The sequence below is a fragment of the Colletotrichum tamarilloi genome, assembly GCF_030869305.1.
Source record: "Colletotrichum tamarilloi strain Tom-12 chromosome Unknown Scaffold_20.1, whole genome shotgun sequence".
Classification (NCBI taxonomy): domain Eukaryota; kingdom Fungi; phylum Ascomycota; class Sordariomycetes; order Glomerellales; family Glomerellaceae; genus Colletotrichum; species Colletotrichum tamarilloi.
The window spans coordinates 238,427-258,182 of record NW_026849403.1 but is presented as its reverse complement, the minus strand read 5'-3'; the positions used below and the strand labels follow the sequence as shown (position 1 = coordinate 258,182).

General features: G+C 54.4%; 6 protein-coding genes across 6 annotated transcripts; 5 read left to right on the top strand and 1 right to left on the bottom strand.

Moving 5' to 3' along the window:
- Positions 1-10: 10 nt before the first annotated feature.
- Positions 11-265, bottom strand: CTAM01_06893 (uncharacterized protein; the record flags this gene model as incomplete). Its single annotated transcript, XM_060522919.1, has 1 exon — positions 11-265. One exon carries the CDS (start codon positions 263-265, stop codon positions 11-13), a length of 255 nt encoding a protein of 84 aa, XP_060382421.1.
- Positions 266-2,446: 2,181 nt separating this feature from the next.
- Positions 2,447-2,826, top strand: CTAM01_06892 (uncharacterized protein; the record flags this gene model as incomplete). Its single annotated transcript, XM_060522918.1, has 2 exons — positions 2,447-2,535; positions 2,625-2,826. The coding sequence occupies 2 exons, from the start codon at positions 2,447-2,449 to the stop codon at positions 2,824-2,826; spliced, it is 291 nt and encodes a 96-aa protein (XP_060382420.1).
- A 3,968-nt stretch (positions 2,827-6,794) lies between these two features.
- CTAM01_06891 (uncharacterized protein) lies at positions 6,795-7,415 on the top strand (the record flags this gene model as incomplete). The annotated part of the gene is made up of 1 exon (XM_060522917.1): positions 6,795-7,415. The coding sequence occupies one exon, from the start codon at positions 6,795-6,797 to the stop codon at positions 7,413-7,415; it is 621 nt and encodes a 206-aa protein (XP_060382419.1).
- A 124-nt stretch (positions 7,416-7,539) lies between these two features.
- Positions 7,540-7,740, top strand: CTAM01_06890 (uncharacterized protein; the record flags this gene model as incomplete). Its single annotated transcript, XM_060522916.1, has 1 exon — positions 7,540-7,740. One exon carries the CDS (start codon positions 7,540-7,542, stop codon positions 7,738-7,740), a length of 201 nt encoding a protein of 66 aa, XP_060382418.1.
- Positions 7,741-10,484: 2,744 nt separating this feature from the next.
- On the top strand, positions 10,485-14,109 carry CTAM01_06889 (uncharacterized protein; the record flags this gene model as incomplete). Its single annotated transcript, XM_060522915.1, has 2 exons — positions 10,485-11,860; positions 11,946-14,109. The coding sequence occupies 2 exons, from the start codon at positions 10,485-10,487 to the stop codon at positions 14,107-14,109; spliced, it is 3,540 nt and encodes a 1,179-aa protein (XP_060382417.1).
- Positions 14,110-15,660: 1,551 nt separating this feature from the next.
- Positions 15,661-19,602, top strand: CTAM01_06888 (2OG-Fe(II)oxygenase superfamily protein; the record flags this gene model as incomplete). The annotated part of the gene is made up of 6 exons (XM_060522914.1): positions 15,661-16,280; positions 16,358-17,219; positions 17,282-17,314; positions 17,369-17,766; positions 17,837-18,067; positions 18,132-19,602. 6 exons carry the CDS (start codon positions 15,661-15,663, stop codon positions 19,600-19,602), a joined length of 3,615 nt encoding a protein of 1,204 aa, XP_060382416.1.
- Positions 19,603-19,756: the final 154 nt, after the last annotated feature.

Sequence of the window (19,756 nt, the reverse complement as noted above, 5' to 3'; positions counted from 1 at the left end):
TACTCTGGTTCTAGGGGTCAGAGGGGTACGGCTTCGGAGAGCGTATGGGTATGATCATTAGCCCATTGGAGGGACAGGATAACAAATGGTAACGGAGACGAAGGAACGGAGTTGTAAGAATACGAGTTGTCGTTGAACGAGAGTTTAGGATTATTTTCGAGAATTCGAGGAAATTCGAGGAACGAAGGCATTCGAGAGACAGTAAAAGGGTAATTTCAACGAGAGTGGGAAGCGTGGATATGCATGTCAGCATAGCTGAGGACATGGGTGGGCAGGGAAGTGCCTACCTTACTGTGGTGTAAAGTGTGATCCAGCGTGATGGGGTTCCCGTTCCGTAGCACTTGGAGCCCTTTGGAGAGCACTTGCAGGGCACTTGGAGGGGGGACAGCCTCGTCTGATGGGTGTGCTGAACGATGCAAGTAGCCAATGGGAAGGGGCCAGCACTGCCCCCGATGGTTTGGATCCCTGCTGTAGGTGGTCCCGAGGGCCCTGTCGATGGTGCCCTCTAGCGTGGTGTTCCTTACCTCTACTGCCTGTTGAGATGGAAACTGGAGTGAGACTCTTCTCAATCTCTACCAGAATTGAGACATTGAGGGACGGCCTACTCGGGATCCACGTCCTTGGTTCTCGAGCTGGCCTCTGCATCTCGACTTGTTTCGTTTTGTTGTTGATCACGTCGGAGCCCGCGTCTCTTCTCCATTCTCCCTCGACTCAGAAATGTCGGCTATTGGACGAGAGTGACGCGTACCGCATAGTTTCTGTCATAACTGTCTGTTTTGAGTATCTGATATGCATGATGATTGTCAGACTGAAGAGTGCCAGGCCCGAAGCACATTTCCCGACGTTCATGATCATCTTCGAATACTGAAAAAAAAAAAAAAAACCTAGCAAAAGTAAGTGGTGATGCCTTGTTTTCAGAGGGGCGGAGTCTGCGCGTATGTGTGTGACTCTCTCTGGTCTTTTCCCTGCATCGCGAAGCGGAGCGTCACACTGAATCCATCTGCAGATGGCTAGTCTTGGCCCCCAATCGCAGTCTGCCCTGTCTGTCTTACGGGGTGCCTCTTTCGGAACCATTGGACGTGAGCCTCGATTTACCACTGACAGATTGGTGTCGCTTCGTAGGGCACACTGAGAGGCTCAATGCCCGACGTACTTTGGCTACTACATAGAAGAGTGCTCAGCCCATTTTCGCCTGCCACAGGATGCAGACTACAGCAGCACCTTAGCATACAACTCACCGTGCATCGTTTGCTGTGCTGCGCTATGCTGTCCACGCAAGATCGGAAACTTTCATGCTATACCTACTGTCACCGGGCCCGGCAAAACGGCAGTACGGCTGATGCTTCGAGACAGTTGTCGCCTACTAGCTAGCCTTGCCCCTATTCAATATTGACGTCTCGCAGTCCCCCGTTCGAGATGCGCTAAACATAGCATCCGTACGGATACAGCGGGTGGAAACCATCAGTGTACGGATAGGCCCCAGGCAAGCTAGGGTATTTCGTACGAATACCTTATGTCGTAATTAGTGGAGGCGTTGCCGCTTCGTATGGAGGGAGGGATGATCCCCATACAAAGTGATATCATGGGCATGCTAAGGTCGAGGGAATAGCTCTCTAGGCAGCCATTAAACACGGTGACACGCCAAAAAAAAAATTGTGGAATGAGCTGAACAAGAGTGACACAGTATGTGACAGAGTCTCCAGGGCTCAGAAGTCTGGGAACCCAAGCATTCTCAAGTGGTTTCCACTTGGCCTGACAGAGCCTTGGGGCGGTTTTCTTCCGTCGAGCCGTTGTTATGTTCCACTTCAGTGCATAAGTCCAGCTGGGAGGGGCGTCAAGTCTGTCACCCGCACGCCAAGGAATGAGGGAGCGTAGTGGCATGACGGGGCCTTTGTCGGTGCTCCGAGTTTGTCTGCTTGCTGTTGCTGCTGCTGGCCACCAAGCCACGCATTTCCCACCGGCGCCTATGCATCTCTTTTGCTCGGCTGCCGCTGCTGCGCCTCCCGGAAACCACCGTCCTTTCAGTCGCCACACGGCATCGGGGCACTCGGGGCATAAGTGGGGGACGAGCACCCAAAAGTCGGCTTCCCCCACACTGCAGCCGACTCTCGAGACCTGAGTACGCGGACCACCACCACCTCTGCGCACCCGACCCGGCGTTTCTAAACATTGACTCCGGTAATGAACTATCTCAATGAGATTCCTCTCAACTCGACTCAGCCCAGCCTCCAGAGAAGAACATACCTGTCAGCTGCGGAACCGCCGACGAACAGCTCTCGGACCCTGTCGACTGCACGGAGCTCGACATCGGATCTTCTCTGACGTAATCGCAAGCTGTCTTCAGTCTACCTCCGTCGCCGCCGCCGCGCCACGAGCGAACTTCTCAACTTTGCCTTGCGCACATTACCCCTCAGCTTCAAGCCAGCAATCGCCCAATATTGCAGTCATGCCTTCTAAGCCCAATTCCCAGCGTGATAGCGAGTCCGAGGTTAGATCTTGGGGGTTTCCTCATGTCTTCACTTGGACCGACGGACCGTACGTGATGCCCACTGCCTTTTTGCCTTTCCTTCTGGCCTGGCCCTAAGTGCAAGCCAAGTATGCACGAACTGACGATCAAAGCTCAGAAACGCGCACTACTCCCCGCATTCGCATCGGGGTCTGACGACCCATCTGATCCTGCGTGGGAACCTTACCATCACTTATCCCAAGGACAAGAATCCCGACAAGGTTACTTATGGCGTCGGCGATCGTATCGACGTGGACGCCGGCCGCGTGCATGAAGTATGGATTGGCGATGAGGGTTGTACCTATGTCATTGGAGAATGAGGCGGAAATCTTTGGTGACCGTTTCTTGCTTCTGCAATGTTGCTAGATAATGGCTGTTCTGCGAATTCAACGTGGTGCGTTATAGTCAAACACGACAAGCTCTTCCCTGGCATGCAGAGTCTAAGCAGGCTCACATCCCTCCCCCATTCTCTATTGTTGGAGGGAAAGAGATGGGCCGACGAGGCCGTTGAACTTGTGGTGGGATAGATGGAGCTTCCCACCAAAGTCCAGATACCCAAGTATCGACATCAAACGTAAACTTGGCCGATTTGACTTTGAAAAACCCCTCAGATGAGATTCATGCCCGACTTGGACCTCCGAACACCCGGTCAGAGCTTTGGTCCCCTTATTTGACGGTCTGGTGCCCTAAGGGACGCCTTCATAGATCTTCTTTTTGGTAATGAAGCAGCAAGGTGCCCTTGGCGTAATAGATCTCGACTATATCTGCGATGGTCAGCCTTCGTTGTTCAACAGTCAAGTCTGGAAGAAAATGCGTCCTCAAGCGTATACAATGCGCTCCCCAGCCGAATTGCCCGAACCCCATCGAACAGGACCAGGAGGCCAGCTCCGTGAAAGAGCTAACCTCAACCAGCAGTGGGACTGGTGCTTGTGTTTGGGACCAGGGCAGAATAATAGAATTTGTGCTCTCGCCGTGAGGGAAACGACTTTGAAACATGGAGAAATCCTTTGCCCGTGCGCCATGGCCTTGAGGACCGCCCCGACTCGTTCAGGAGTATGGCGATCAAAACGTTCCGGAAGGCCATGGAACCTGCCCAACCACCTTGGCCACGAGGCAGCTTCGTCTGTTCAATGCAACAGCTGACTCGGGTTCTTGGTAGGTATATCTGCATGCTTGTAAAAATGGTTCATACTGTCGAGCTTCAGTATCGGCGTCCTCAATGCGTCCTCCGAAAGAGGCCATGATTTCTGAAGCAAGATACGTGACCAGGAGGCTCGGCAATAATACTATCGATTACACGCCGCTTGAGAACACTTGGCTGGTGTCGATGGAAGCGTGCTTGTTCTTTGCTAAGTCTCCCGCTTCACTGATAGATGACAAGCTCAAACCAATCGAGGCTATCTCGTAAGTGTGTTCCCGCTTGGATAGTAGGCGAGCGATCAAAGCTCTGCAGCCCAGCAGTCCGCATCTTCAGGCTTTCTGCGAGCGCTTGGCTGCTCGAAATTCGTCCGTCTACCTTCATCTCATGGTCTCCTTCCCGGCGGTTGGCAGCAGTGTTTGCGACAGTAACTGTCTGGCTCCAGGCATGGGTTTGGACGATGGCTCCTAGTCCCAGAGCCCCCCCAAAAGCTTCGAATCATTACCAACCTCCTGCATGGCTTGACTCGAGACCAGACGACCGTGGTGTATTAGTCTGCGAGGTCTTGCTTGAATTCGCTCACTCGCTGGCGGAAGGGGGGAGAACCATGGAAAGGTCCAATCCTTTGGTCATGTCTGGGTCGTGAAGGAGTGCGTGCGATGAGTCGCGTACTCTGTGACGTGGACCACGCTTGTGCAAGTTTCGCATGAAGTTGAGTTTGGTAAAATAGCCATGCTTTCTTTTTTCCCGAGTATCCGACATATGTCGTGCGTAGGTCAACTTTGAGGTGCCTACTTCGTAAATCAATCTCTTGGAGGGGATAAAGAGGCGCGGGGATCAATCTCGCCCAAACAGCGACGGCTCGCGGCGCGGGCATTTTTCAGGTTGCATGATCATCGGGCCTTATTTTATGGAGCTTGCCGTGCCGACATCTGCAGTCTGTTCCGAAGCTGCTCCGAAGAGGAACACACTCCGTCGGTGCTGCTTGATCATCATAGTGGCTCCGACTCCTTGTGATTCGACAGGCAACAATCGAGTGTTTGAAGAAACTGCATTAGTTGGGTCCAACGGGGAGGAGTCCCTCGCGTGAGTGGGCAGTATCAGACGGTGAATGGCATTTGACCATGTACTCCGTGAGCTCGTCCACACGAGAACTCATTCATACATAACATCCTCCACCAGAAGGAAAAATAGACAGTCCAGAGACAAGGATGTTGCCGATAAACGTCGTCGGGAAGAATCCGTAGTCCAATCTAGAAGTCTCAGTGGTGCTGCGGGCAGGTGGAGTTCGGGTCGATAGCGGACGTGATAAGTTTGAACGGCGGAAACACCGCCCATCGCTTAAGCCAGGTGAGCTGGCGAGGTAGTCAATACTTTGCTGGTGAGCATCGATCGCTCCCTCGCGAACTGGTATGGTCCTTGGAGTGTAAGAGATCCTAGGGAACACCCGTCTGCTGCTTCGGCCGAACGAGAAAGAATTGGTGGCGTGTCTCGGGGAGTATGTGCTGTTGACGTTTGATACCAAATCAACAACGAGTCGAGCGGCACAATTACCGGCCCACGCTGGTACGGACGATGGACTGCGAGCGGGGGAGTTGCAGTGCATAGCAGCAACGTGTGTCTCGTTTCCTTCCATGTCCGAGGCTGGTACGGATACTCCTGGCTAAGCAGGCCAGGCATGCTAGGATACAATTACGGCGCCTAGATAGAAAAATAAAAATGCGCGCACTTTTGGCGATTACAACCGTGCAACGCCACTAGGATTTTGTCCGCGAAGACGTGACCCGTCACCCTTGCTGTCAACCCGGCCATTCGGAAAATAGTTGATGGGAGCATTCGTACTCCGAACTCTTGTGCAGCCATTGCAGAACGAGAACGACCAATCTCGATCATGACCGTTTCCCGTGTCAGCTAGCGGGCCTCTTCGCAATCCAGCGTGGATAGCCGAGCCCGAAAACAGGGCCTTTGTGTCTACATGACGTTCCCAACACGTGGTTTGCAAAATGGGCCGGAGCATCCTTCGTTGACCATCTCCGTATGGTGTGGTGGACCGGTAACACTGGAAACCGGCGAGGTATATTGCAGCTTCGGAAAATGAGCTCTGTATGATGAAAGATTGATGAGTCGTCTTCTCTCTTTTGTCTCTCGGTCTTTGGTGCTCTAAATGAGGAAGCAGCCGGAGTAGGACGGGCAATTTCGCAGGCCCCTGAACCTTGTTTGTAAGGGCGACAGAGCTAATTCAAAGTGGGGGAGATTGCCCGCCCTTGGTGTCTGGTGAGGCTATCTTGGGCGGGGAGTAAATTCTCCATACCAGAGCATTCGTCCCGCGGGCCGTGTGGCAGGGCGACTGATGATGTATCTCATCTCGGTGTTTTGGGAGTTGCCGAAAATAAAAGACAAAGTGCGAATGTCTCGGTTATCTGAGCAGAACAGCAGGATAATGGCGTGCCAAATAGAGTGCTTCGATGCAGGAAACGAATACGCTGCTTGACCCTCGTCTGAATGTCGACACCTAATACCTCAAGTTTTGAGTGCTATCGCAGCAAGCGACACTAGAGCGAGAGTGACGACTCTGACGAGCCGGTTTCGGGGAGTGGATGGTCTCAGATAGGGTTGTCCGACGTTGAAAGAGTGGCTGTTGGCAGCCGATGATCGACGACGGGCATCCCTTCGCATGCACGAACTGCATCGGGGATGTTGGGGACTGGTGCTGGCCTGACCAAGCATGTTGCCTGAGTTGCGGGCAAGCCGGGGATCATTGATGAGGATATGCTGGTCTTTGCAACTTCCGATTGACCCATCAAGTCAAGTGGCACAATCTGAAACGGGCACACTTTCTGAGAAGATCTGAGCCTCAGACGAGGGTTGTGGCACACCGCACGACGGAAAGGTGACGGAAACTGCCAGAATACTGCTTACACTAGTGCTGCGTAAGGAATTCGTCAAGTTTAGTTTGGGCTGGGCTCGATTGTGGTTGAGAGGGAGATGCATGCCGCGCAACAGAGACAACCTGGACTGCGGCCGAGATGGGACAAGCAGAGATGAACGGTTGACACGTCGTGCTAGTCCACGCGCACGCAAAGGTCGTCAAGAGGAGTGAGTATGTATCCGTAGCAGCGGCTGCGTCTCCCTTTCGGTCTCTGCCTCTCCATGGGAGAGGGGAAACATCCTTGTTGGCACCTGGCCATTGTAAGAGGTTGGCGTCGCAACCCCCGTACCCCGTACGAAAACGAGGCCACGGAGAGATGGCAAGTGACCGGACCAGCCAACGCAAGATCTGGTATTGGTATGCTGGATCAAGGCAGAGAGACCGTGGTGTCCCGATTCAGGCAGTTCTCATGTAATGTGATGATGAAGGACAGAACTTGGAAGCGAGTCGGCATCGGAGGAATAACTGAGGTGCCTCGCCTTACTGAAATACGATGGATGCAATGGATTAAAGTAGGCTGGGCATCATGTTTGGCCTTGGAAGGAGATCGTGAGGGCATGAGGTGCCTGCCTGTCTGGACAAGCGAACCAGAATCAACAGCAATCTGGGCGAGGCAGGGACTCGATGGTAGGCAAGAGAGGAGGAGTAGGAGGTTGAGGTTACGTTCAGAAGCACCTGCCTCAGCAACGTGGACACGGCACGCCGCACGAAGCGCCGGCAAGAGGAAGGCGGCACACAAAAAACCAGGAACAGGAAGGAGCAGGAACAAGATACCTCACGAGGGAGGCAGGAGCGTCGTAACGTGGTGGCTTGATCTAGAATCTGCGAATCTGCCCATGTAAGCGGGGGAAAGAGCTTCTCTCCGCATTCACCTTGCGTGCTTGCCTGCCTACCAACCTTTTCGACTTTCTTGACTTTCTTGTTGGATTGCTCCATGTCCGTACTTTGCTCTAGGTACTTGCTCAGATGCGTCTTCCTCATGGGAACATTGACCGAAGATTGAAAAGACAAATCCCAGAATGGCGGCATGGCTGCAGGGCCACCCAGTATGGCGGAGGTACATATCCGGCACTTGGGCCTTGTTTTGCGCCCTCTCCAAGTAACAAGGCCCATCTAGAACACCAGCCGGCATATACCTCAGCTCAGATAACGACGCAGATAGCCTAGCTCGCGCCTTCACAGCTTGCCTACTGGACAAAATTAGGACACGGCCACGAGAGATCACCACCTATATTGCTGCCGGCTGGACCGCCACTGCGTGACAAGACGTCCTTCCGGGTCCCTAGCGGGCGGGAATCCACGAGAGACAGCTTTGGAGCCTGAGCGATTGGCTTCCCGCTAAAACAAGTTCAAGACGCCGTTCAGAGCGAGTCTGACGCCCCCAAATTCCCCCATCCAAGCGGATCAAGACCTTGAGATTGGGACACTGAGAGAATGAGAACCTTGGACCTCATGGCGTGCGAAGCGGGCAAGCGGGGTCGACCCGGTTCTGGGATCCCGAGCTGCTTGACGACGCCAAAGACGGGCAAGTGCAAGCCACCATGCATTTCAAGTGCTAGTTTCCTGCCTTCCATCGTCTCAAACGTACAGCTCATCAGCAACCGCCAAGCTGAACTGAAATGATGATGACGACCAAGAGATGCCAACTCCGAAGAATCAGGGTCTCTGCAGCAATGGCTAAAGCTTACGGTGCAAACTACATCACCTCCATTCTAGAGCTCTATTGACGACAACCTTGACGGCTTGGGTACGGAGTACATCACGGATATACGGATAGTCATCGGTGAACCAAGACAGAACCCCGATCCAGGCGTCGCGTCGTCGATTAAACTCCAATCAACTCTGCCGGATGCATCATCCACATGCGTCCGAGCCACAAGTGCCACACTCTCTCTTGCCGTGTTGGTTCTCCGTTTCTCTCTCTCTCCCTCCCCCATCGTCCTCTCTCGGTTCACTTACACTGACACTCCCTCCAGCTGAGCTTTTGCTTCTTGAATTACCTACCCGCCCTAGCGCATCAAAGACATGGAATGACGCCTTGCCAGTCCCCTCGCATCATTCTCACCTCATATCCCGTTTGCACTCTGCCCGTCTGCCCGTCTGCCCGTCCGCCTGCTACATCTCGGACGCTTCTAATCAAACCCCACCCTGGCTTCGCTTGGTCAACCCGATTGTGTCAGATCATTTCAGTAGACCATGATTGCAGCTTTTGTCCGGAGTCGAGGGGCTAGAGAGGGGCAATGAGTGTCCGTAATCCGTCTTTGCCAATACTGCGTCTGCGCACAGCCAGCGGCGCAGAAGCCTTTCAGCAGCCACACAAAGACAACATCTCCATGGACCGGACTGGACGGACGGCCGTGGCTGACCCCAGTTAACAGGTACGGAATGCGGATACCTGCTGCATTTGAGTCTGCAAGGCGCCGGACTGGTAAACGTTTTGCTGGTTGCACAAACCACCATTCAAAAGATTGGGGGCTTGTGGTTAGAGGCTGGACGCCCGTCGTGGAGTCTTTTCAACCGCAGGACAAGGGCAATCTTTAGTCTCGTCTCCGCCAAGGTTGTAGTACCCAGGCCCCGGCCAGACCGCAAAATGGCATCAATCAGACGAAATACCATACCTAATCATCATCCATCCCGTCTGGATGTCCATCCACCATGGGCCATCCACCATCTTGAACCGGGCCGCGCCCACAACAAGAACTGTCGCCGGTACACGGTACCTTTGGACTTGTTTTGCTGTGCTTGTCCTCACCTTAACCTTCACCTTACCTCAGCCATCCAACATCGCCAATCACCGTCTCGTCCTCTTGGTCTCTTGTGTCTCGCCTCCGCCTTTGCTGGGTCCTCGATGCAACTTGATGCCGCTACACCCTTGCGGATAGCCGTCCGACACTACTTGGCACTCTTTCTCCCTCCCTACCCTACCACACCAACGCACCTCTTCATCCACGTTCCGCCGGCCAAGACGCATGCCACTACAGCCCTGCATGGGCCAACAACGAGCCCGTCTTGGAACTTGGAACAGCCCTGCCCATTCGCTGCCGCAGGCGGTACTCTACCCTTTTCCGCCGTGCCCCAACCCACCTTGCGCGTCTCAAACCATGTACGTCGTCACCGTCAGTTCCACCTCCTGGTTTCCTGTCGGTGTCCATGTCCATCTCTCAGATGCCATCTGAGGCCCATTCCTGCTGCACTCGCACCGGCCCTTGACCGTCGCTGTCCGTCCAATACTCCCCAGACAGAGACACCTGTTCCCGCATATGAATGCCTGCCGCTGCTGTATAATCCTGCACAACTCGCCACTGACCCTGGCGACTGACTCTGTTAACAGACCAGGCATTCCCTTATGTGGAGTTGGCAAAATCGATAGACACTTCGCTCGGTCTGGTCCGGTGGTAAATGCTCAGACCCATGCCACCTCTTCTTTAATTGCGCCTATCCCACCTTCTACCACCGCCTTTCTCTCTTCGTGCTGGTCTCCGGCGATGATCAACTAGACTCCTCGAGCCTCCCTCCCCCTTTCCTTCTTCCTTTCACTGGTTGCGCCTGTCTCCGTTGTCGCCTCACAGTGTATCTACTTGGAAAGGAACACCATTCAGGGCGCAGCTCACAAAGCGTCGACAAATATCAGACCATCTCCCCTTTCTCACTACCGCAGATAGTACTCGAGGGTCGCTCAACCTACAAACACCCACGAAGTAACGTCGATAATTCCACAGCAATTTGCGCGGCATGGCAGTTTCAACAGTGTCATCGTAACCAAGTTTTATCGGCTGGCCGTTTTCGAGCACTGCCATCCGCAACCCGTACCACCTCGAGGCGATTTTCTATACTTTTACCAGAGTGCAGACTTTTGTCATCTGGTTGAGGACTAGGGAACCATCTCAAAATTTCTGCTTTTCAACGTCAAGATGGGCAATGCACAGTCTACCGAGACGCTTCATGATTCACATGTGCAAGGTGGAAGCAGCAGCAAAAAGTCACCTCACAAATTATCAAAACCTAGAGTCGGCAATTATGCCTCTCCAACACCCCAATTACCGGCCCCCAGCCAACTAAGCATACAACGCGCTGCATCCGCCAGTCTGCCACCCTCTCGATCGAATTCGCGACTTCTGCCTGGGCAAAATTCGCCTGCACCGTCACCTATTTCTGCAACCGCCGGATCTCAGCTTGGTGCAGCCGCCCGAGCACCCAGCATCGCTTCTATGGCGGACCCAGAAGTGAAACCTGCGAGGGATTGGAAGCGCAGGGCAAGCTTGTTTAGGTCAAAGAGCTCTCAAGAGCCCAGGAAGCAAAAACGTAGGGAAAGCATGGTGCTGAGCCCGCCTGTTCCAGACAGAATGTCGAGGGCAAATTCAATGACCTGGGAGAGTCAGCAGGAAATGGACATTTCCAGGCAGTTGCAAGTTGAGAGGTATGGTCGACTCCCCAGCATTTCGTCGCAAATACTGACTACCGGCGGCTTTAGCTGGCATGTTCCCGGGAATCGTCAGTCCATCAACTACAATCTCATGTCATACGAATCGAGAAGGCTCCTGAACCTCAACGAAGATCTCACCGCATGCGAAGAGAACTCGATGGTGTCTGAAAGCAAGTTCGAGGTGTCACCGAATACTTGGAAGAGTTCGCATCCGCACCAGCCAGTCCTTGCACAATCAGTCAGCGCTCAGCTGCCTCTGCCCCGAGCCAACTCAGATTTGGCACTGTATGCACCCGTACGGCGACGTTCCATGATCCAAACTCCAGGTCTTGCGACCCGAATGCCGTCAGAATATGCTTCATCTAGACGGTCGAGTGTGCGACACAGCATGCCTACAACCCCAGCAGGAGGGCGTTCGCGAATGAACTCATTATCGGTTGACTCGAGCGCATATCCGATCCCGACGTTGGAAGAATACGTCGCTGAGCGATTCGCCTCGGAGCCCGAATATCTGTGTGAACCAGTGGTTGAACCTGTCGAAAGAGCCTTGACCCCTTCTGATATGGATTACCGGCCGCTAGGTGCCATGAAGTTTGGCTCGCTGCGGATCACGAATGGAGAGGCCAGCCCGCTTCCAAGTCCGGACTTTGAGCCAGCAGTTCAGGTCAGCATAGCAGAAAAGTCGCAAATGGTTGCAATTGAGGAGTATTTCAGTCACGAGAACGGATCGGGTGGGACGGGCTTTGAGAGCAAGGACATCAAGATCACGGTCTCGACAGTGCAAGCCAGTGCTACTTCGCAGACACTCAGTCCGATCAAGACTTCGGTTTCAAAGGCGGAATCGCAGAGGCGGCGGTCAACTTCGTTAGTAGTCTCCCTTGCCAATTCGTGCAGACGGCGCCATGTTGTGTAAGGCACCATGAGACGGCTCACGCTGACTCAAATATAGGCCACTCAGTCCAGAGTTGAAAATATCATCCAAGCACACAGCAATGGAAGACGACCTTTTTGCGGAAGAAGATGAAGATGTGCAAATGGAGTACTCTGCCGAGGTCCTGACGGTCAGAAATGACCCGAACGCAAAACCAAGTCTTGAGCAACTGAAAGCGGACCAGTCTCAGAAACATTCCCGAGCAATTGCACGCGCCGACAGTGGAGTCGTTGCTAGCCCGACCACCGAGCACCAGCCCAAACCGCTCTCCAAGGCCGATTCCGGCTACAGTTCTAATGTCTCGCTGAGGTCGTTCCATGCCAAGCAACCTTCTGCAGGCAGCCGTCCAGCTGGCCGTGCCGCATCGGAGGATTCGGGCGATGAACTGTCAGACTCAGCCGCATCCCCAACTGTAGCCTTCAGCGGCAACAGGCTGCAAGTTAGTGTTCTTAAGGCCGACATCCGCCCTGCTGATCCTTCACAATCTGGCGCCTCAGTTCCTTCGTCTCTGCCCCCGAAGGATGATTTTCTTGTCTCTCCGACTAACAACACAATGACGGTCACATCGCCCAAGTTCTTCTTCAACCTCAGCGCCGGCCATTCCTTCCGCAAGGACCGAAAATCCCCGGCCCCAGCGTTAATTGACAGCACTCAATCGGCCGAACAAGGCCCCGCTTCTCCGGCCGCCATTCGTTCTCCCGGAGCTGCTTCCGAAAAGTCAAATTCCTCCTTGAGCATTGGCAACGGCTTGCAAAAACCTGGCAAGTTGCAAAGACTTCTCAGCGGCTCTGGAATGCGAGGACCCCCGACCGTTCACGCAACGCATCCGTCTGACGAAGAGATTCCCTCGGTACCCCAGGATGTTCAGTCAAAGCTTGAGGAGCACTCTGGTCGGTTTCCCATCACAACCAAGCGATTGACCCTTCGTGCGCAGGCCAGTAAAGAGACTCTCAAGACCATTTTCAGTGTCGGAAGCTTCGATGCCGGCCACGCTGACGACAAGCGCAGCTCTGCGCTCCTGGTCGATGCGACTCAGGTTGTGAGCGAGGCGATAGCAGAGACGTCTGGACCCTCTGAGAAGCCAAAATCACCCTTCCGCCGTTCTTTCCAGACCATGCCAGCCTCCTTCGCTCAAGCTGCCGCTTCTGTCATGCCGCGGCGCTCTATCCACCGCAAGCCAGTGCCTTCTGGTGTTGTGAGCAAGGCCGAGTTTATCGGCGAAGCCAGAGCCGACGAGATTCAGGTCGGCTTCGAGTCAAACATCACGGCCATCGACCATGTCGGTGAGAGCGTCGGCAAGAGTGCTTTCGACCAAGCTTTCATGGCGCTCCCTCGCGAGCAGCCTGTTCAGGCCCAACACAGTCGTACTCTGACAATGCCGGCGCATATGGAACGTGAGATTGGGCTGCGATTTCGTCCCACCGAGCCTCTGCCTCCGACAAGCCGCCACTCCGAATTTGCGTCTCAGAATCTGCAGGTTCCCGAGGCGTCAGTGAAGAGGAAGACTTCTCCGCCCGTCAGTCTGCACACCCGCAGTAGCACTAAGAGTCCCCGAAAGCCAGTGCCAGTGCGCCCTCAGTCATCCTCGTCCGGCGAGGCGAGTCGAAGACAGACCTTGTCGAGGCAGAACAGCCGCGAGACCATCCACAGCTATCCGTCGGCGTTGATGGGAGCCTCACTCGATGACGCTCTTGCTGTGCCGCCCATTCCGCCAATGAGCCCTCGCAGGGGCATGACGATGCTCGAGAAGCAATACGCCAGGCGTCGCTTGACGACTGAGGACAAGTGGCGCCCTACCAATGGTTCTTTTCCTGAGTTTGGCCAGCCAGTCGCACGCAGCGCCTCCACCAACCCAATGGGACATCAGCAGCAGCAGCAGCGACAACTCCGTCATCGATCAAGCTACGACAGTTACTCGCAGTACAGGGGACCTGTTGCACGCGGACATTCAGTTGCCAACCAGAGCCCGAGCCAAAGCGGCAGCTACTACCAGCAGCAACTCTTAAACATCCAACAGCAGCAATGGGAACAGCAGCAGTACTACTCCCCCGACGCCGTTCAGCCGGGCCTTTCCAGAAGCCGCAGCCGGAGTCGTAGTGTTCACGCAAACGGTGACCAGCCCTACAGAGTCCTACACAGTTACAACTCGCCGGCGTACCGCAACGCACCAATCTGGGGTTGAGTCTTTTTTGGTCGCGTACCAAATGTAGTAGCTAACCCATCATTTCACTTCTCGAGGTGGCCAGTTCCATCATACATAATTGCTCTTTTTGAGCGTCCGATACGACATCAACCGATTCTCACCAACTTGCGCAAGCTGGCGCTGGTTTTGTTTACAAAGTTCTCTATGTACAGTCTTGCAGCATACGCATTCCACGATCAGGCTAACAACACCGATCCTCTCGGCATGAACTTCGCGATTTACGGATTTTACCAAGATGCGAATTATTCCGGTCGTTTTTCTTTGACACGAACACATACACAACCTCGGATATACCCAGTGGTAAAAAAACAACACGGCCTGATGAAACACGGATAAACCGGCCAATGACATTTCTTATACCCGATATCGAAACAAGAAGGGGGGGTTCTTTTTTTTTCCGATGCTTTGTTCATTTCCCAATTCTTGGAACGGGCGGTAACACAGTATACGTCATTCTTGGGGAAACATCTGCTTGAAACTTGGTTTTGATTTTGTGCAGAACGGAGTCTGGAATACCCACTTGAAATTGTCCATGATTGGGAATCATTTGGGGAAAGCTGTAGTTCTGGTACACAGCTAAATGGGATAGGATCATCGGGAACAGGAGCGATGCAATAGGTTCATTAGGTTTTTGGTTCGACTAGGTAGGGATAGCAAGCAGAACCTGTCTGAACAGTATCGATGAATACGAACATGTGTGTTTCCAAAAATTGGCCATCGCTCCGTGTTTCTTTGGCGCAGGTCGACCGGACATGAGGTCCATACCACCACCACTGAGTTGAGTAGAAGAAGTCATGTTGCACACGAAAACGACTACGCCGATGTAAACGCATGCGATTGACCCAAAAACAGTGAAGTACTTAGAACCCCAGATTCTAGAATGTTCTGCAGCGTATTTTTGGTGAGGCATGTGTCCTTCATTCTCTTTTATGGCGGCTTTAGGGCAGGTTCAAGGGTAGTCATCAAACAAACGTTGGACACCTTCCTGCCACGCCTGCCTCACCGAGAGCCAACGCCACACTTTCACCGAAAGATGTCCCGCACAGACCAAGGGGAGCACGAGAAAACGTGGGAGCCGGTCCACTGGGTACATTGGCTGCGGGAAACAGTGGGGATAGGTCGGTGCACCGAGAGGAGAGGTAGAAGTATCTCTCTACGACCGTTGGAGATGGCATCCCTCAAACAGACAAGTTCGTTTCCCCTTTTTCACAAATATGACAGGATGATGAGATCTTCATTCGACGAATGCATTGATTCATCTCGATAGATACACTTCAAGTTCAGATCGATTGATGATTAATTCTCCATTCAGTGACCTAGAAGTCTCCGAGTTGAGACAACTCTGGGAGACTCGACGTTGTACCTACCCCCCTCATGTGTACTTGCTCAACAGGGATAGTACAAGGTTTCCCCACTATTTACGACCTCCCCTTAACGCGTCGCGTCTTGGTGCAATTAAGTGAATGGTATGAAGATTGATGCTGGGAGCCCTTTCTATGTGACGGAACCTTTGCTATATCAGACACTGTGATGGATTCCCGAGCTCCCACAGTTGACTCAGTACCTAAGACTGAAAAGGAACCCCAGGCGAGTGAAGCTATCGCAGCTCAGACGGCTACCACTGAGCCCAACACCAACGACAACGAGGTCACCGCCGGGCCCAGTCGAACCGGGGACGCCGCAGCCAGCCACGGGCACGATGATGACACAGCATCTGTAGCCAGTAGCGCACTCGCAGAGGACTGGAAGCGCTCCTTTGAAGATGACCTCACCGAGGCGCTTGCCGGCATCCAGACACAGGGCACCTTTGCCTCGTTCCACCCTCTGAAGCGCGTAGACCCGGACCTCTCCGTCCATGATGTCGGACCTGTTGCCCAGCCGCTGCCGGAGCCGACGGTGCGGCAACTGATCGAAAAGGCCACTCGTGCTCCGTTAGGTAAGGGGAGTGAGACCATTGTGGACACTGCTGCGCCCAACACTTGGGAGCTGGACCCCTCGCAATTCGAGCTCCGAAGTCCGCGCTGGCCGGCGGACTTGCAAAAGATATGTGCTGTTGTAGCGAAGGATTTGGGCGTCGCGTCGCCTGTGACGGCGGAGCTGTATAAGCTTTTGATTTACGAAAAGGGGGCCGTGTCCAAGGCTTATACCGAGTAAGTCTGTCTTTAGTGTGTCGTCATTTATGGTGCGTGAAGATGGATTAGATGGCTGAGACTACACGGGTCATCAGCACCGAGAAATGCCCCGGCATGTTCGGCACTCTCGTCATCTGCCTTCCCTGCGGCCACAAGGGGGGCGACGTAGTCGTCAAGCACTGCGGCGAGACGAAGATGCTCAAGACTTCAGGGGCAGACCAGTCCTTTGCGTGCTGGTACTCGGACGTCCACCACGAGATCCTGCCCGTCACGGAGGGCTACCGCGTGGTGCTCACGTACAACCTAACCATCGACCCGACGGCGATGGCGTCACAGCAGCGGCCCTCTGCGACGCTGCGGAGGCAAGAGACCCGCGCGCTGCGGCACACGCTCCGGCGGTGGCTGGAGCGCTCCGAGAACGGCGGGATCGACCACGTCTACTACGGCCTGGACCACGAGTACGCCGAGGACAACATCTCAATTAAGGCTCTCAAGGGACGCGACGCGGCCGTCGTGCAGACGCTGCAGGAGCTTTCGGCTGGGCTCGAGTTTGATGTTCTTCTAGCGCTGACAGAGAAGATGGAGATGGGGCCGGCAGTGTACGAGGGCAATTCGCGGTATTCGAAAAAGAAACGGAGCCGGCGTGGGAAGCGGAAGCGGCCGATTGATCATTTTGGAGATTATGATGGATTGGATGGATACGATTCGTGTGGTGTGCCGTATGAGGATTATACATCCAGCTCGGACGGGGTCGAGGAAGATCTATATGAGGCGGGCATGTCTCGTGACATTGAGGATGTGACGGACGAGTCGTTATCTGTCAAGGTGCTTGTGGACTTGAGCGGGCGCCCGATACTCCGTGACATCGCGTTGGATTGGAAAAATATGCTTGATGCTAGCGAGTTCTTTGAAGGCGTTGAACGGAAGGAAGAGTATGAGGGATATCAGGGCAACTGGGTAGGTTTTCGATCCAGAGGAGTGGCAGGTACGTTCGTCATGTTAACAAAGACGAACTATAGGGACCAACAGCTACCCACCGGTACTGCGTAACAGTGAGCTTTCTGTTCCCCTTTCCCTTCGCGGCTTCTAGCTAATATTGGACTCAGGCCGCGCTCATCATTCGCCGAGACAAGATCCCTTCGTACCTCAAAGCTAGTACGAGGTCGGGATGGGATCACTACCATGACAGCGCTGTACTGGTTGATTACCTCACAGATTCGATCCTCAAGGCCTCGTCGAACAGCAAGTCATCGTTCGAGACACTCAAAGACGTATGGGATACGTCGGTCCCTCGTCCAGGCAGGCGTACCAAAAAGGCTGAAGACGAGATCCTGTGCAAAGTGTTGCGATCTGCTTTGGCTATGAAGGATTGGGACTTTTTCGAGAAGGTCAGCAAGAAAAAAGCCGAAAAGGGGCTGGACGGACCACTGCCCGCGGACTACTATCAATTACTTTACGCAGAGGTCTCGCAGGGCAAGGCGGACTTTTCTCAGATCAAAAACGGGTGCGTTCTCTCCCCGATATCCAGCCCATTCTTCCAGGTTCGCGTCCTAACCACGTTATTGATGTTTCAGCTTGACTTCCACAGTATTCAGGGGTCGATATTTCTTCGAGATCTTCGAGGCGGTTAAAGCCTTTGCCCCAACCGATCAGCCCCTGTCTGACGAGATTCGGGAGTGGGCACAAGCAACGCTCACCAAAGGCCTCAAGGACATTGCCGATACCGCAATCTTCGTCCGACAAGATGGACTGGCTTTAGTGACGGGCGCTGAGAAATATGCCGACTTTGGTTGGCTTTCCTCTGTGTAAGTATCTCCCAATAGACCCTAATCACCGCCAGACGTACATATGACTGACTCTCTTTCCCAGGGCGATGCCATTGGTCGAGCAGCTACTTGTACGGACGCCAGCGTTTGCACTGGAGTTCTTGTCAGCGCTGCTCTCATGCGCTAGACGAAAGGCTTTCCCGGTGACTCTGGCCGTCAACTTGTACAAAAAGCTCGCAAAAGACCTCATCTCTATGCTCGATCTCGAAAGGGTTCACGGGCCCAGGGAAGACGACCCAGCCCACAAGGCGGCGAGATTCACATACGGCCAGACGGCGCCGTCTGCCCCCGACCACCGCCTCGCCTTGAATCACATCGCCCTAGCAGACCTCTTCTCCGGCCTCATCAAGCTCGCATCCTTCCCTCCACAAGAGGACCTAGTCCTGCCACTGGCCCTCAAAATCGTCAGCCACGCCCCAAAAATGCACGCCCTCGACTTCCCCGTCCTCTGGATTCCGCTCCTACGCGAGCTCCTCGCCATCCTCGAAGCCACCAAGACGCCTCTCGACACCCCGCGCTACCAGCAACTCTTCGCCGCAGCACTCGAAGCCTACCGCGATAACTACGTCGGCTCGAGGTCCGTCCGTCCGCCTTCTGGCCAGCTGGGGAGCGGCATGTACCTCGTGCAGTTCTGCACCTGCGGCGATTGCAGCAAACTGGACAATTTCCTCGCGGACCCGGCGCGGGTGTCACTCCGACTGATCATTGGCGCCAAGAAGCAGCGACACCACGTGCACAGGGTGATCGAGGAGCACGACATCCGGGTCACGCATGAGACTGAGCGATTTGCGCCTGGAGGGCCCACGATGGTCATTAACAAGGTGGGGCAGACGGATGTTGCGAAGCAGCAGGTGAGGGCCAAGGAGGCAGAGGAAGTCTTCAAGGCTTTTGATCAGACCAAGTTAGGAGTATTGCTGGGTGAGGATTATCCTGCTATTGCGACAGCATTGTGGCAGCGGCCGGTGAATCTGGTGCCAGGGCGGGGTGGTATCACGTATCCGCCGGCACCAATTCCCGCTCCGGCTCCGGCTCCGGTTGCGGCTCCGGCTGCGGCTTATTTTCCCGCTCCTGTTCCTGCTCCAGGACCTGCTGCGGCAGGTTATGCACCGCCCGGGCACACTATTATGCCAGCAGTCGGGCCTGCGTGGGTTCCACCACCCACGAACAGACATCAGCCGATGACCGGGTCTGCCCGCGGCCCGCCGCCGTCACATTACAACAGGCCAGCAACCGGATCCTCGTCCGCTCCGCCGCCTGTGAGCGGTGCTCAATCGATGAATGGCTCAATAAATGGTCTCCAACCGATAAACGGGCCGGCACAAGTCCCTATAGGAATGTCAGCAGGACAAAGAGCTTTCGCGCCGACAACGGGCAATGCGGGATGGCCGTCGCGATCCCCGCCCTCAGGCCTGAACGGTATGGGTGCAGCTGCGACTCCTGGGCCAAGTCGGCCTCCGCCACCTGTTGCTGGGGCGAAACGAAAAGCTGAGCCAGAGATTATTGATTTGACTTAGGTGGCTAGTCACTGGATTGGATCATGCTCTTTTAGCGTGCTGTTGAGATGTTCTTTCAGAAACTGCACCGCATGCACCTTGGTGAGCCGTCATGGGCTGAACTCGTCGGTCTTCACAACATCACGAATGAGTTGCGAGTCATGGCAACGTAACA